The 14,361-nt window shown below is 52.2% G+C and overlaps 8 protein-coding genes across 8 annotated transcripts; 5 read left to right on the plus strand and 3 right to left on the minus strand.

Annotated features, from left to right (window-relative positions):
- Window positions 1-82: 82 nt before the first annotated feature.
- On the plus strand, window positions 83-1,282 carry EDD37DRAFT_648044 (CRAL-TRIO domain-containing protein; the record flags this gene model as incomplete). Its single annotated transcript, XM_062817964.1, has 3 exons — window positions 83-342; window positions 393-516; window positions 572-1,282. 3 exons carry the CDS (start codon window positions 83-85, stop codon window positions 1,280-1,282), a joined length of 1,095 nt encoding a protein of 364 aa, XP_062671462.1.
- Window positions 1,283-1,979: 697 nt separating this feature from the next.
- Window positions 1,980-3,050, minus strand: EDD37DRAFT_309830 (uncharacterized protein). The gene has a single exon (XM_062811310.1). The coding sequence runs from the start codon at window positions 2,888-2,890 to the stop codon at window positions 2,021-2,023; it is 870 nt and encodes a 289-aa protein (XP_062671463.1). The 5' UTR covers window positions 2,891-3,050; the 3' UTR covers window positions 1,980-2,020.
- Window positions 3,051-3,140: 90 nt separating this feature from the next.
- Window positions 3,141-4,462, plus strand: EDD37DRAFT_648046 (30S ribosomal protein S2; the record flags this gene model as incomplete). The annotated part of the gene is made up of 2 exons (XM_062817965.1): window positions 3,141-3,171; window positions 3,222-4,462. 2 exons carry the CDS (start codon window positions 3,141-3,143, stop codon window positions 4,460-4,462), a joined length of 1,272 nt encoding a protein of 423 aa, XP_062671464.1.
- Window positions 4,463-4,625: 163 nt separating this feature from the next.
- EDD37DRAFT_309949 (Golgi phosphoprotein 3-domain-containing protein) lies at window positions 4,626-6,384 on the minus strand. The gene is made up of 4 exons (XM_062811311.1): window positions 5,824-6,384; window positions 5,524-5,770; window positions 4,972-5,465; window positions 4,626-4,915 (listed from the first exon to the last, which is right to left on the minus strand). Exons 1-4 carry the CDS (start codon window positions 6,088-6,090, stop codon window positions 4,865-4,867), a joined length of 1,059 nt encoding a protein of 352 aa, XP_062671465.1. The 5' UTR covers window positions 6,091-6,384; the 3' UTR covers window positions 4,626-4,864.
- Window positions 6,385-7,137: 753 nt separating this feature from the next.
- EDD37DRAFT_607174 (fungal-specific transcription factor domain-containing protein) lies at window positions 7,138-9,559 on the plus strand (the record flags this gene model as incomplete). The annotated part of the gene is made up of 4 exons (XM_062814957.1): window positions 7,138-8,812; window positions 8,866-8,918; window positions 8,975-9,042; window positions 9,139-9,559. The coding sequence occupies 4 exons, from the start codon at window positions 7,138-7,140 to the stop codon at window positions 9,557-9,559; spliced, it is 2,217 nt and encodes a 738-aa protein (XP_062671466.1).
- A 16-nt stretch (window positions 9,560-9,575) lies between these two features.
- Window positions 9,576-11,119, minus strand: EDD37DRAFT_310148 (Inosine/uridine-preferring nucleoside hydrolase domain-containing protein). Its single transcript, XM_062811314.1, has 2 exons — window positions 10,893-11,119; window positions 9,576-10,823 (listed from the first exon to the last, which is right to left on the minus strand). The coding sequence occupies exons 1-2, from the start codon at window positions 11,027-11,029 to the stop codon at window positions 9,593-9,595; spliced, it is 1,368 nt and encodes a 455-aa protein (XP_062671467.1). The 5' UTR covers window positions 11,030-11,119; the 3' UTR covers window positions 9,576-9,592.
- A 290-nt stretch (window positions 11,120-11,409) lies between these two features.
- On the plus strand, window positions 11,410-13,412 carry EDD37DRAFT_656774 (nucleoside transporter; the record flags this gene model as incomplete). Its single annotated transcript, XM_062818854.1, has 4 exons — window positions 11,410-11,666; window positions 11,728-12,322; window positions 12,411-13,064; window positions 13,128-13,412. The coding sequence occupies 4 exons, from the start codon at window positions 11,410-11,412 to the stop codon at window positions 13,410-13,412; spliced, it is 1,791 nt and encodes a 596-aa protein (XP_062671468.1).
- Window positions 13,413-13,854: 442 nt separating this feature from the next.
- EDD37DRAFT_648051 (uncharacterized protein) lies at window positions 13,855-14,320 on the plus strand (the record flags this gene model as incomplete). Its single annotated transcript, XM_062817966.1, has 2 exons — window positions 13,855-13,993; window positions 14,058-14,320. 2 exons carry the CDS (start codon window positions 13,855-13,857, stop codon window positions 14,318-14,320), a joined length of 402 nt encoding a protein of 133 aa, XP_062671469.1.
- Window positions 14,321-14,361: the final 41 nt, after the last annotated feature.

Here is a 14,361-nt window from a genome sequence, read left to right on the forward strand (position 1 = left end):
CTTGTCGAAGCAGACCTTAATCCCATCTCCTTTACAAAATCATACGTCTTTCCCAAGTTTGTTGATATAACCTACCATCATCATGTCGAGAGCATCTAAGGAAGCTGCAAATGCAAACCCGCATATGGATCTCGACCCCAAATACGACGACTACGATTTTCCCACCACTGCCCCCGAGGCTCGACCTGGTCACCCCGGCCACACGACCAAAGAACAGGATGCTCAAGTACACCAGCTCAGGGCAATGCTGGAACAAGATGGCTACAAGGAGAGATTGGATACCTTGACAATGCTGCGCTTTTTGAGAGCTCGCAAGTTCAATGTCCAGCTTGCCAAAGAAATGTGCGATGCGGCCACAGCAGCCCCGAGAGCCAATGCTAACAAGAGTCTAGGTTCGTCAAGAACGAGCAGTGGCGGAAAGAATTCGGTGTCGATGAACTGGTTCGAAACTTCGACTACAAAGAAAGAAAGCAAGTGTTCCAATATTACCCACAATACTATCATAAGACGGACAAGGTGAGTGACATGTACCCCTTGATCATTCTGGCTCCTTGCTCATGGGTCCTCGTAGGACGGACGCCCTGTATACATCGAACAATACGGAAAGATCGATCTCACCGCCATGTACAAAATTACCACCGCCGACCGCATGGTTCAGAACCTAGTCGTCGAATACGAAAAGGTCGCCGATCCACGACTTCCAGCTTGCTCGCGCAAGGCCGGCAAATTGCTTGAGACTTGCTGTACTATCATGGACATGAAAGGAGTGGGCGTGACCAAGATTCCTTCGGTCTACGGCTACCTGAAATCCGTCAGTGCCATCTCTCAAGACTACTATCCTGAGCGACTTGGTCGCCTATACATCATCAACGCACCCTGGGGTTTCAGCAGCGTCTTCAGTGTTGTCAAATCCTTCCTCGATCCCATCACTGTCGCGAAAATCCACGTTCTCGGCTCTGGCTATCAAAGCGAGCTTTTGAGCCAGGTTCCTGCCGAGAACCTTCCGAAACAATTCGGCGGGAAATGCGATTGCACTGGAGGATGTGAATATAGCGACGAGGGCCCATGGCGGGACCCTAAATATGCTAAGCCTCCAAAATGGGCCAAGGAGGATCCTATCACTGGCAAGACATCTGGTGATATCGTTCAGCCTGCGCCCACTGACAATGCTCAGGATCCAATAACGCAAGGTAACACACCAGCTCTGGCTACAGCACCAGCACATGCAGAGAATCTCCCTTCTGAAGGACCCAAAATGCCTCTAGAACCCTCCGAGGGCTGAAGAGGGACCACCACCCCAGCTGATAGGCACGTACGCCGCAGGTCAGCATGAAAGATGCGGGATCTCAGCGCACGTTTGCGTTCTGGGGGCGATAGACCAGGAGAAAGTGTTCAAGAGATGCCGAAGCGAGCCATTGCATATGATTTTGCGTTGTTAATGATGTTCGTTGAGCAGAGCGGTGCTATGAAGCTGGCAACCTCCCCAGCCTTACTCATTAGCATCTACGCAAGATCGGTGGACCGATGCATGCGGAAAGTATCTACATTACGAGAACAGACATAACCCAAGACAATAGAGTCAATCCTCTGCAAAGCGTCAGACCCTGTCGCTTCGTTCCTCACGACCAACTCCTTCAACGGCATTTGGTTTGCAGCCTTCACTGCAACACAATGGTTGCTATTCCTTCGAAAGGCAATGTTCTTTGACTGCCTTGCGATGGATGATTCAGCGCACTGGTCGTCAGTGTGGGCATGATCGATGGGCGTGCACAAGTCACGATGAAGACTGCCGCGTCCGTATCTCAACCATCGTCCCCCTGTTCTTGCGATTCCCGCAGGTGTGATTCGAGCTTGGGTGTCTGTTTGCTCGTGCTCATGGTAAGGCTCGCATTGCCATCCACAACAGCACGTCGTACACCGATTGAGGTAGTCTGTTGAGACCATTGTGAGGCGCACGATCAGCCATAGAAGCCCAGTATATGCGTCCCAACTGGATGGACGATAAACGTTTGCTTGCCTCTCATTCAAAGTCCATAGCCACAGTTCGAGCGCGCTGAACCTTGCCCATCGTCTCGGTCAGACTGGCGCCGCGCGGTGCCAAACCATCTTGCTCAGCGGCGAGACCAGCAAGAACAGCCAACTCGGACACCCCATGCTCATACACCGCTTTAACATCGTCGCGCCATCCCTCTCGCTGCACGTTGAGGGCCAGGCCTCCATTATCTGCAACCACTGCGTTTTCTCGTAGTGCCGACATCTGAGCATCATGATCTGCATCAGCACTGGCTAATTCTGCCATCAGGGCGTCGCTGTATGCATCTGCGCCGTATTTTGGCGCGGCCCTCCTCAATTTGCTCACTTGCGCCGTCAATGCCTCGAGTTCGCCGTACAACCCGGCTACTTTGGCCTGGAGTCTTGTGTCGTAGGGCTCGTATGTGAAATCAATTCCTTCGCGTTCTTCTTGAGGTCCGTCCGACGCGTTGGGCTGGGATGCAACGTCTGATAGCACTGGAAGAGAAGAAGCGTCCATGCCATTGACGAGAATGTTCTTGCTCGCGCCGCCCCATGTTTTCGTTATGAACGCGTCTACGAGTTGACGCACACGAGCGCGCAATGGGTCTTCTGGTTGTTCTTCCTTCTCGTCCGGCTTGTGAAGAGAGTCGCCCGCTGGGGCAGGAGGCTGAAGGCCATCGAGCGTGATGACAGTGGCGGGCTGTGCGCGTGATTGGTTTTGTATGGCCGAGGGCGGGAAGTGCAGGTCGAGTTTCTGCTGGGCGGACGCGATGAGGTTGGCGTGGAGGTAGGTCAAGTCGTCGGGTGTTTGGAGTTCAATTTTGCGGTGATGAGGGTTTGGAACAGGATTCGGATGATGGTCGGTATCGACCTCCATCACGCAAGGAAGCGAGATCCGCTTACTGCGCGGGCTATTGTGGTTTACATGAGAGTGTTTGCATGGCTGTATCTCAAAAGTTGGGGTAAACAAAATACCTAATCCGCCTTCTGCCGCTGTTTGTTGAGTTTGCACAGTTTGCCTGCCGTGTTTCCATCGACGCCAAGCTCGGCCGGCTTCTGCAATTGAGTATTGGAACTTCGGGTTAGAAAGTCTCAAAGCTGTAGCAGTTTGTTGCACACCAGCCAATATGATAATCAGACAGTTCTGCGCCCGTCATGGTATGTGTCCACGCGATCCGTGAGCGCTTTCACTCGCTGATCTTGTCTAGGGCGCACTGCGCTATCTCGGTCGACGAGAATCCTCAGTCGATCGTATGCGGATAGCAGAAGTATCGGAAACCCCGAGCTTCGACAGTCAGAACGAGACCGCAAGCCAAGTCCCTCGATACCAGGCCATCCAGATGCTCCTTCCAGCATCCTCGACACAGTTGGTCACCCTCCGACGCAAGCAACCATCTCCGTCGAGAAAGAACTCGATTCGCAGCAAAAGTCCATGCAATCTCTCCACGCCGATGTCAATGCTCACATTATGGCTCGAATCCAAGCCTTCAACGAACCTCTCCCGACTTCAACGCCGGAAGCGATCAAATCCTCCCCTTCGCCCCTTCAAACTCCCGGGCCTGTCGATGACCTTCCCTTCAAAAATCTCAAAACACTAAATCAACACCGCCGCCGTACGCAAAAGCAGACCAGCAAAGGCACCCATCTCTCCCAGACATACGACCCGTCAACCATTCTTCGAAAACCACCGACGCCCGATGAACTCACCCTTCCTCTGCTCCTTGCCAACCAAACACATCTGGGCCACGCCACGCCACTCTGGAATCCCGCGAACAGCAATTACATCTTTGGCATAAGAGACGGTATCCACATCATCTCCCTGGATGTGACATACGCCTATCTTAGGCGCGCAGCGAAGGTGGTTCAAGAGGTCGCCCGGCGCGGCGGCATAATCCTGTTCGTGGGCACACGCAAGGGCATGGAAGACATCACTGTGAACTCGGCGAAATTAGCAGGTGGCTACCACATTTTCCACCGCTGGGTGCCTGGGTCCTTGACCAACGGCCAGCAGATTCTAGGATCATGCGGCGTTAAGGTGGTCAACATCCTTGACAAGGAGCTTGAACAGTACACACCAGCCTTCAGCCAGGGCAATCACACCGTGATGCGCCCGGATCTGGTCGTCTGCTTGAATCCGCTCGAGAACGAGGTCTGCCTGCACGAGTGCGGGTTGTTCAGTGTCCCGACCATTGGCATCATCGACACAGATGCAAATCCGACATGGGTGACGTACCCTATCCCAGCCAACGACGACTCTTTACGATCTGTTGCCTTGATCGGAGGAGTACTCGGCCAGGCTGGTAGGGAAGGACAGAGGTTGAGAAAGCTTGCAGCCATGCGCGGCGAGGCAACGTACAGTACAAGAGAGGTTGAAAAGACGATCCAGGACATTGAAGAAATTGCTTCGTTGGAGGTGCAAGAACCTGATCGTGCAAGCGCCAATGCTTAAAAATGGGGGTTGACATTCTCCTTCGAGTGTATATTATAGAGGTTCTAGGGACTAGCAGCATTCGTCTCGGCGCTGGAATTGAATGGAAATCATGCTTCCTCTGTGCCACAATCATATCATGCAAATATACAGGAAGTGACACTAAGTAATGCAGAACATCGCTTAGATGGAGAATCTGTGAATACGGACAGAATTATCTCATTTCGAAATGGCTCAGGTGGCCATGAACAAAGGGTCCGGGATGTCAGACAAAGTGGTCGAAATGTGTACGCCTAGGTCGCTGCGTGCCTCGACCGGCCTAAAGCGGTGGGTAACCTCATTTTCCAGACTAGCATCCTTTTTCTTGCCTTTCATTACGGGCAAATTGTGGTGTCCGACGGTCCAAGGCCGAATAAGCAGTCCCTATAGCAGAGAGTCCAGCCTCGTGAACACGCTCAAGCATGCAGCGACCACCTAGCACACATTGTTAGTTGACGATGCCCTCTGATGTTTCAGCTGCAATGACTCACCTCAAGTTGTAACTCCTTATCCTTGTTCTGCTCCACCTCATCACCGATGACCTGCCCAATGTTTGCTCCTATGCCTTGGCCACCACCAGCCCTCCGTGCGAACGGCCATTGGCTATACTCAGCAAGGAGTTCATCGACATGTGCAAAAGCTCTTTCTCTTGCTTCGTGGCTCATTGTCACCAAAGCATTTTCAAGGACGTTAGCCGCATAAGCAGCACAGATCATACTGATGGTCCGCAGCATTCTGAAATCCAGCTCTGCAGGAAGAAATTGTGACGGAGGGAGGACGACAGTGCGATTCGAGCATACGTTCCGTACGCGTTTTCGTATCTCGTCCTTCGCGCCGGAGTCGACCACCGGATGTGTAGCCATGTCGAAGAGCAGGAAGTTGCGCTTCTCGGTGCGCAGGATGCCTTTGTCCACCAGTCCTTTTGCGAGTCTTTCTCGGACTTGTTTTAACTGATAACCGATCTTCATGAGGTTCCACGTCTCGCCTAGTGTCCGCGATCAGTTTCTTATAAGGGGTTTGGAAGGGGAGTTGCTCATTCTTACCACTCATCAGATCAATCCAGGAACTGACGCTCATCTTTTCGCTCGATTTCATCATCTTAAGAGCTTCATCTAACAAAACTTCTCCTGTCAAGGTGTCGTCGGTTACTTCGATGATTCTGTCGGCCAAGGGGAACCGTCTTCGGGCGGAATCTGCCTGCATGCTGATGCGACCCCTGAAGGCGAGCTCGATCACTATGCAACCACGTAGGGCATATGATATGTTGTCGTTCCAGAACGATAGATATCCCTGAGCGGCCGTCAGTACATCTGCTTCGCCAGCCTGGTCCCGAAAACACCAACCTGCTTATCTTTCAGCCCCAGTAATAGCACCTCCTCCATCAGCGTCAATTTAGGTTGCTTGCTGCGCTCCGCATTTTCGCTGATGTCTCTAGGGTCGTAGGCGATTTTGTGACCATTCTCGCTGTTTTCGTAGGCGGTTTCGGGGGAGCGGTCGTTGAAGTTCTTAGGGACAGGAGAACCGACACGACTTGAGGACTCTTCATCTCCGTTGGGTGAGGATACTCCTCCTGCTCCACGCCGTCGCGTGAGGCCTCCTTGGGAGGCCATCAACTTGTTGGGACAGTGTCAAGAGTGGAGGTTGTAGGAGCTAAGTGTGATGCTGCAGGTGTCTCGTGCCTGGGTTTTCGAAGATCCCGATGAGGTGGACTCGGTGGTGATCAGCCTTAATAGGTGGAGTTCACCTAATGGTACATGATCGAATATCTGCAATTGTAATCTGAATGAATGAGCTACCAGGTAGTAAGGATTTGGCGAATTAGTGCGGTGAAGAGCCTAGATCGATGTTGACTGCGTCTCGGTCAGAAACCAAAGAACACGAAGACCGGATGGCAGGGTGGATCTAACAGACGAGACGCGAAAAGGATGTGGGAAAGCTGAATACGCGGCGCAGCGGCTTCCCTCGATTAGGGGTCAAAACTGATGCCGCCCTGTAACTTCTTCACCCTTTATCCTCCGGCCCTGACCCAGCCTTGTGAGACAGATGATATCTCCGGGCACGAACCTCGAAGACTCTACTCTCTCACATCCATCTACGAGTAGCAGAGCGAGAACTTTGTGGTAAGCATCCCGCCGCTTACAGAAAGAGCGACAGCTCAGCCAGCCGCTTTAAGTACTCGTCGCTGTCGGCTCCTGCCGATGCTGTGGACATCTACTTATCACGCCTACGCCGTTATATCTCTCTCACACCTCGAAAGCTCCTACTGTATCATCAGTCCAGGCCACTTCGCTCCCTTCAAATTCCAGCTTGTGCATGATGAGACACTCCAAGGACGCCTTTCGGCGATCGCATCCGTGGTCAAGGCCGCAAGTAACCCAGAAACACATGTCCATTGTCGTTTAGCACCGAGATACTGGAGCCATGCGAGTGAATTCAACGGCCGGGGATGACGCGGGCAAGGCTCATCAAAGCCCAGCTCGGCAGCTGGGAGCCTGCAACAGGTGCAAACTGAAAAAGATTCGATGTGATCAGCAGCTGCCCGCATGTACGAATTGCACCAAAGTGGGAGACGACTGTGTTGGATATGACTCCATTGCAGGACGGAATGTTCCGAGAAGGTGACTATAATGCTAACAGCCACACCCTCGAAACCCTTAATGACTTGTCTCAGCTATATTGTTCACCTAGAAAACCGAGTCCAGGACCTAGAAAACCACTTACGGACTGGCGCTTCACAAGATTCACCTGATACTCATGCTCGCGTGGATATCGGGCGAGTTAGCCGTGACCCAGCACCTGCGCCAGCAGGTCCAGTGACGGGCAATTTACCAACCAATAACACTTTCACTCCAGCAATTGACAAGACGCGAAAGCATGGGTCCCAAAGAAGAGAGGGCTCTCCTAGTGCTGACGACCGCCATTCATCAAAGCGTGCCCGTTTGCAGTCTCCTCAAGAAGCCGCTCATGCTGTGTCCGAAACTGCTTTTACGACCGAGTCACCACATATCTATTCGGTCCCCGCTGGAGGGGGTAGTTCAAGTGTAAGACTGCCATCATTCGCGAGAGCTATTCCAGGCGTCCGGCCTGCTCAATTACCCGATCGCACTGTTGCGCACGAACTGGTCGAGCCATACTTCCAAAGGTCAAACTGTCAGTTCCCAATCCTGGACCAGACAGAATTCATGGAACTGTTTGACCGTATATTTGCCGGTGGTACCGTGGCGCATGCTCCAGGCGACCTCTTCGTCCTGAACATCGTCCTAGCAATGGGAAAGCGGTTGCAAATCTCCAGCCAGCTCTGCAATCCGACATCCCGCTTGCATACGAGTGACCATAACTCATCTGGAGAAGGTGCCGAGGGTCCAGAAAATTACTACAACGCCGCAGTCAATCATCTTGAGTTTTACTTGAGTGCCTCAACGTCGCGCTGTGATAATTTGGTGCCATTAATGGAGCTGCGAGCAGTCTTGCTGATTTGTGCACTTGCACTGATGATGCCGATTGCTTCCGGTATATGGTATACCGTCAGCATTGCAGTTCGGCTCGCAGTGGACCTGGGACTTTATCGCGAAGATGCAGAAGTGTCCCATGGCCGGTCAAGTTCTATCCCTTATTCTTCCGAGTCCATCACGAATTTGAAAAGAAGGCTCTGGTGGTGTGTCTATTCGCTTGATCGGATGATATGTACTTGCACGGAACGGCCCTTCAGTATCGCGGACGAGGTGATAAACACTCGGTTTCCATCTCTTCTGGCTAGTAGTGGCATATCAGGAACCGTCACGCAAAGACCGGCATTCAGAGTGGGATCAAGACTGGTCGCACAGCACTATTTCGAATACCGTCGTCTACAATCCGAAATCTTGCAAGTCGTGCAGAATCGAGAAATCAGAAACGCTTTCGATCGAAACGATCCCAATGAGAGCTCAGCACCACCTAGGCCGCCCATATCTTCATTCTTGCTCTCTGCCAGCACCTATGAAGAGTGGCGGTCCACCATGGCCCAGAAACTTCAAGATTGGAGAGCATCTGCTCCGATGGCACAGGACACGGGTGTAGAAAGCGCGACAGAGTTTTTTGACATGAATTACTGGCAAGCTATCATGATGCTGTTTAGGCCTTCCATGGAATTGCCGAACATGCTCAAACAGAAGCTCGGCACCACACACAAAATCATATGCCGCGGTCAAGGACACGCCGGTCAACAGGATGAGGAAGCCGTATTCCTGACTCTGGCAGATGCCGGCCAACACATCTTACGTCTCTACAGGCGGTTACAGCGCCGTCGACTTTTGAGTTATCCTTATCTCGCCACTCATCACCTCTTTCTCTCTGGTAAGTAACAAAAGAACGGAGGACGCCGAGATCCCACTGATAAGCCGAAACAGCTATTGTGTTGTTGTACTCTTTCTGGCATTCGCCGGCCATTCGCCGGACAACGGTGGGTTCCGACAAATTCAAGGTCCAGAAGACGGGCACCGCTGACGAGAACTACAGAGTGTCGAAGAGCTGGATTTTCTCATGTTGGGAGCGTGTTCGGTTTTGGATACCCTCACACACCTCTGGTGAGTGATTCTTGAAAAGCGGCCTCGTTGTTCACTCAAGCTTTACCTTTTCCCCGTGTTTTCAACGGCACAGGTTTCTGTAACTAACGATCCCAGCCCGCCTGCAGAGCACTGTTCAGAAATTCTAGGTACCATGAGTCGCAATACATTGGAGATGCGCTTCCCCGACTCTAGCGAATTTCCGGCGTCTCCAGCCTTGTTCTCGGATTACCATGAGATGGCCTTCACGAAATCCGGCGATGAAGACGACCTGAAGAAACAACATCACGCTGTAATACCCGTGAATAATGATGGTCATGTCTCCCCAGGTCATTCCAGACCTCCCTCAGGCTTTGCTGGCGATGAATCCCAGGATGGGATTCTTCGTCCTTTGGATCTGAGCACGACACAGGAGCAAGATCAAGATCAAGATCAAGGATTCAATTGGGAGGACCATGACTACCTTCACTTTGACCTTGGAGAAAATTACCCTAGTCTTGTTGAGCCGTTCGAAGAGTTCTATTTCGGGTTAGACTGAGATCAGGAGTTACCAGTCCACAACATGGGCTATCTATCCCACAATGGCCTCAAGAAGATATTGTCCAAAGGTAGATGCTCCGGGGGAGCCAACGATCCTTTTGACCTTGTTGCCTTGTCCTTCTATCAACCATGACCTTTTGTTTCTCGAGCTCTCTCCGGCCTCTAATCCAAGGCTTTGTTGGCTGTGTTTGACCATCATCCGACCATCAATGACCGTCTGTCCTTTTGTCCACTCACCGATTACCTCGACACGAATGTCTTCCCACCCACAATCAATGGCTGTCTTCCATTCCAGGGCGTCTGAAGTCATGGCATACCACATGCATAGCGGGTCGTGGAGTTGTACAGCAGTATTCGTGCTGGATCCACACTGACCTCCGGTAGCACGTCTCTGGCTAGCCACTTTGTCAAACAGCGCCGACACGCACATTGAAAGCCATCTCGCCAGTGGAGAGCCGTCCTCGAGGTCGTTTGCCATGGCCTGATCGTAGTCTTCTTTGTGCATCAGATGTGTCGTGGTGATATCTAGTGGGAAGAGTGTAAGATTCAGACGTCTTTTGGCTTGGCCATGTGCGACACTCTTTCCCGGACCCGTGAATGATGCAGGCCCAAATGACAAAGGCATTGTCAAAGAAGGATCTGGAGACGTCAAGGAGAAAACAAGAGCGGCAGCATGCGCATCGGCATATATGTTGGCCTCAGCGAAGGGGGTGGTGTTACCGGGAACATGGACTGCACCTCCCATCACGACGAGTTCTTTGCAGCGCAAAAACGTCGCCGGATCTCTTGAAGCGGCCAAGGCACAGTTCGTCAAAGGCCCCAGGGCCACGATGGTGATGGTGTCTGGTGGATGTTCTTGAAGGATCCTGAGCATTTCTGCCGCAGCGTCCACGGAAGATGCCTCGAATGGCAGAGCCGATTTCGAATCCTTGTCCGCATCCGTGCCGTCATCGGAGAACAGTCTGCACCATTCCTGTGGAGGCGAATACTCTGGCATCTGCTCCCATCCCGGCTTAGCAAGTTTGTTCGGTAAGCTTGTCAGATCAAGTACCTTCTCATGTATGCCACCAAGACCATCGATCCCATGGAAGCAATCGCAATCGTGGGCTTGTCCTGCCAGTGAAGTAGCGGCTCCGACGGCCACAATCGGCTTCCTGCCATTTGGCCCCCAGAGTTCTACATTCCTCTTTCGGTCCTGCCGCTGCCGCCACTCGGATTCTTTCTGCAGCACATGCAGGAGTGACAGTAAGTTGCGTAGAGATCTAAAACAACAACAGTGAGCGTCCAATGAAGAGATAGGGGGAGAGGCAGAGATTTTTGTTTGATCTTACTTGTCCACATCCGTATTGCCAAAGGTGACAGACAGAAGCACAACCTCAACTTCCGCGGGCATGGAGAGGGCAAGCAAGATTGCTAACACATCGTCTATGCCGGGGTCGGTGTCGATGATGATCTTCTTTCGGCCCATATTCCGTGTCGCTCAACCTAGCTTTCCGTCTCGGACTGGCTCTTTGTCTGAAATATTCAAAGTCGGAGAGTGCGCTTATTGCAAAGGACTGAAGGAGAGAAGAGGTCGAAGAGGCTGTAACAGTGTCGCCTGTGTTTTGTGCCCAAAGGAGTCTTGCAGGCCGGTACCAATCCATTGATAGTCATGGACTGCGTCCGATTGGCTCGGTCGGAACCGAGCGAGCTCTGAAGAATCCAGAAGAGGTGGATACAGGTAACGTCCGCCGACAGCAAAACGATATAAACGACACCCCGGCCACTCCTTCGTCTATCAGTCTCAATGTGATCACATACAAATCGTCGTTGTGTTCCTTGCACGTCAATCTTTCCCCCACCGCTGTCATGGTCCCTTCCAACGTCGCAGGTCAACCTGCATCGACCGAGAAAAATGAAGTCGAAAGCATGGCGGCTGTGGATAAGACGCCTATGCGATATTCAGAAGAACGAAAGGAAGCCTTCCTGTCAGGCACACCAAAGCAAGAAGTGTCGGCAGATGTTGGAACGATTGATCAAGTTTCTGCGGGTGGCATAAAATCCTCGCGCTTGTATGCTATGCGGGGCAAGCTTCTGTATACGACGGTCTTCGCACTCTTCACCGCGTGAGTCTCCTCCATTATTCCCTGATAACAACTGCAGCAGAGATACTGATCACCCCTGCAGATGGTGGGTGGTGGGCTTGGTTCGCTATCGACAGCTGGGTTGGGTCATTCCGACTCTGATATGGCTTGCCATGGCCCTGCGCCTCATCACATTCTACGTTCCAGCTCGGCTGATACTCGTGCCGGTTCGAAAAGCGTGGAATCCATGTGCTGCCGCGGTCGACAAACTGATTCCAGATGCTCTCAAGGCTCCCCTCGGAGGTCTCTTGACCGTCGCGGTCCTTGTCGTCGTTTCCTTCGCTCCCAGCGACGTCACCGACCACGAAAGAGTTGATCGGTTGCTGAGTCTCGTAGGCCTGGGCCTTTGCGTGGGAGCGCTCTGGTTGACTTCGCTTCATCGCAAGAAGATTGTCTGGTACACGGTCATCGTGGGCATCCTGGCACAGTGCGTTATCGCGCTGTTTGTTCTCCGGACAAGCGTTGGCTATTCCATCTTCCATTTCGTCTCGAACCTCGCGCGATCGTTCCTCAACTATGCGAAAGTGGACGGCATGGCGTTCTTGACGTCCGACGACTTCGTGGCGGGCTCAGGAGGTTACTTCTACCTCGTTGGAGTCCTGCCCGCAATTGTGTTTTTCGTTGCAGTGGTCCAGCTGGTACGTCCTTGCAACTCTTCATTTCAAGACTGTCTTTCTTGTCCTTCGCCTGGATATGTGATAGGCTGACCAGAGTTACCAACTTTAGGTTATGTACTGGGGCATTCTACAATGGGCGATCCGCCATATTGGACAATTCTTTTTCTGGCTCCTCCAGGTCTCGGGTGCGGAAGCCGCGGTGGTGGCAGCGACGCCCTTCCTCGGCCAAGGAGAATCCGCCGTCCTGATCAAACCATTCGTTCCGTATCTGACGCGGGCGGAGCTGCATCAGATTATGTGTTCCGGATTTGCCACGGTCTCCGGCAGCGGACTTGCAGGGTACATCGGACTGGGAGTCGCTCCCCAGCCGCTCATTTGCTCTTGTGTCATGTCGATCCCCGCTTCGATTGCGATTTCGAAGCTCCGATTCCCTGAGACAGAGGAAACAATCACGTCAAAGGCCTTCACTTGGCCCGAACAGCAAGAGGACAGGCCCATCAACGCACTTCACGCCTTTGCCGACGGCGCCTGGCTCGGCATCAAGATTGCTGGAATCATTGGTGCAAACCTGCTCTGCATCATTTCTCTTCTCGGTCTAATCAACGGTCTCTTGACGTGGTGGGGACACTATTTCGGCATTCACAGTCTCACGTTGGAAACAATTCTCGGATATGTCTTCTACCCGGTGGCTTTCTTCCTTGGAGTCTCGCGGGACGGGGATCTTCTGAAAGTCAGTCGGTTGATTGGAATCAAAGTCGTCGCGGTAAGCCCCGTTTCCTGTTCTAGCATTCCGGTCTGAAAGTGAGGAGTCTGACATTCAGGAAAGAATGAGTATGTTGCCTACTCGTATCTCCAAAGCTCCGCAGAGTATGCCGACCTCTCAGTGCGTTCTCGCCTGATTGTGACATTTGCTTTGTGTGGATTTGGAAATTTGGGCTCGCTGGGCATTCAAATCGGCGTTCTCTCACAATTGTCGGGTCGTCGAGTAGCGGATATCAGTAAGGTGGCCATGAGTGCCCTCACAGTGGGAATCATCTCCACTCTTTCCAGCGCCATCATTGCTGGGCTGGTCCTTACCGAGGAAACTTCCAAGAAGATACTTGGGTTGTGACCAGAAGTGTCAACGAAGTTGTGAAGAGAGGGTAGATGCTCCATTCATCGTTCCAACGAGCCTTTTGTTCAGATCATATAGACCTTTCCACCTCCGACGCTCGTACAAACAAAGTATCAGACCATAGCATGATATGCAAGTGGAATGCTCACTTTTAAGGAGAAATGATGGAATCTCAGCCTCGTCGTGCCTGACAAGATACACTAAACCAGATGCAGCATCCGTGATGTCAAAGTGTGCATGAGAGAAGATTATGACGTTAATGATGAAATGCATGCCATGCATCCATTCATCAAGGGCAAAAGAGTACAAAATGTCCAGATGCTATTTCTCAATCAATTTGTTCCTGGCTTAAAAATTCTTCAGAGCACGCGATCGGTTACACTCTAAGCACAGCGACCCCTACAACATATCACAACCGCATCTAATCACCGTCACCACCATGTCTGCAGAATATAAAGGTCAAGACCTGATGGACATCGCCAAACAGGCAGAGCGAGACCTTAACGACCCCAAGGCCGCCCAGGGCGCACAAGACAGTGGCTTTGGCGGAAAGACCGTCAAGGGTGGCAGTGATAGCAGTATGTCGTCCTTTTCCCTTCGTGGATACGTGCCCTACCTTCAGAGACTGACAATCATCCAAAGCAACCGAGTCAGGCATTGATACCTCGGTCACCAACAAGTTCCCCGGCAGCACAGCCGAGTACGGCAGCCACGTGTCCGGAGCAGGAAACAACCGTGACATCCCCGTCGAAGAAGGCGGCGACATCCAGAAGGGCACAGGAAGACTGACAAAAGCCGGAGACTTTGACCAAGGCGAGCCGGGCGAGGGACCCGAACACATCGCTAAACGAAGGGCGGAGGAATTCGGTGGAGAGAATGATGTACCGAGTAACACCAAGAACTAAGGTAGACGCACCTTGACACCAGCCAGGGGAGGTTGATCCTT

This window comes from Exophiala viscosa, assembly GCF_022695815.1.
Source record: "Exophiala viscosa unplaced genomic scaffold EDD37scaffold_3, whole genome shotgun sequence".
In the NCBI taxonomy this organism is placed as follows: Eukaryota; Fungi; Ascomycota; class Eurotiomycetes; order Chaetothyriales; family Herpotrichiellaceae; genus Exophiala; species Exophiala viscosa.

Excerpts from the sequence above, each read along its gene's own strand:
- EDD37DRAFT_310148 (XM_062811314.1), bottom strand. The coding sequence starts at position 11,029 with ATGGGCCGAAAGAAGATCATCATCGACACCGACCCCGGCATAGACGAT. Across the intron at positions 10,824-10,892 it reads GGCAATACGGATGTGGACAA|ATCTCTACGCAACTTACTGT; the intron begins GTAAGATCAAAC and ends TTGTTGTTTTAG.
- EDD37DRAFT_309830 (XM_062811310.1), bottom strand. The coding sequence starts at position 2,890 with ATGGAGGTCGATACCGACCATCATCCGAATCCTGTTCCAAACCCTCAT.
- EDD37DRAFT_309949 (XM_062811311.1), bottom strand. The coding sequence starts at position 6,090 with ATGGCCTCCCAAGGAGGCCTCACGCGACGGCGTGGAGCAGGAGGAGTA. Across the intron at positions 5,466-5,523 it reads CTGGATTGATCTGATGAGTG|GCGAGACGTGGAACCTCATG; the intron begins GTAAGAATGAGC and ends CGCGGACACTAG. Across the intron at positions 4,916-4,971 it reads ATAAGGAGTTACAACTTGAG|GTGGTCGCTGCATGCTTGAG; the intron begins GTGAGTCATTGC and ends AATGTGTGCTAG.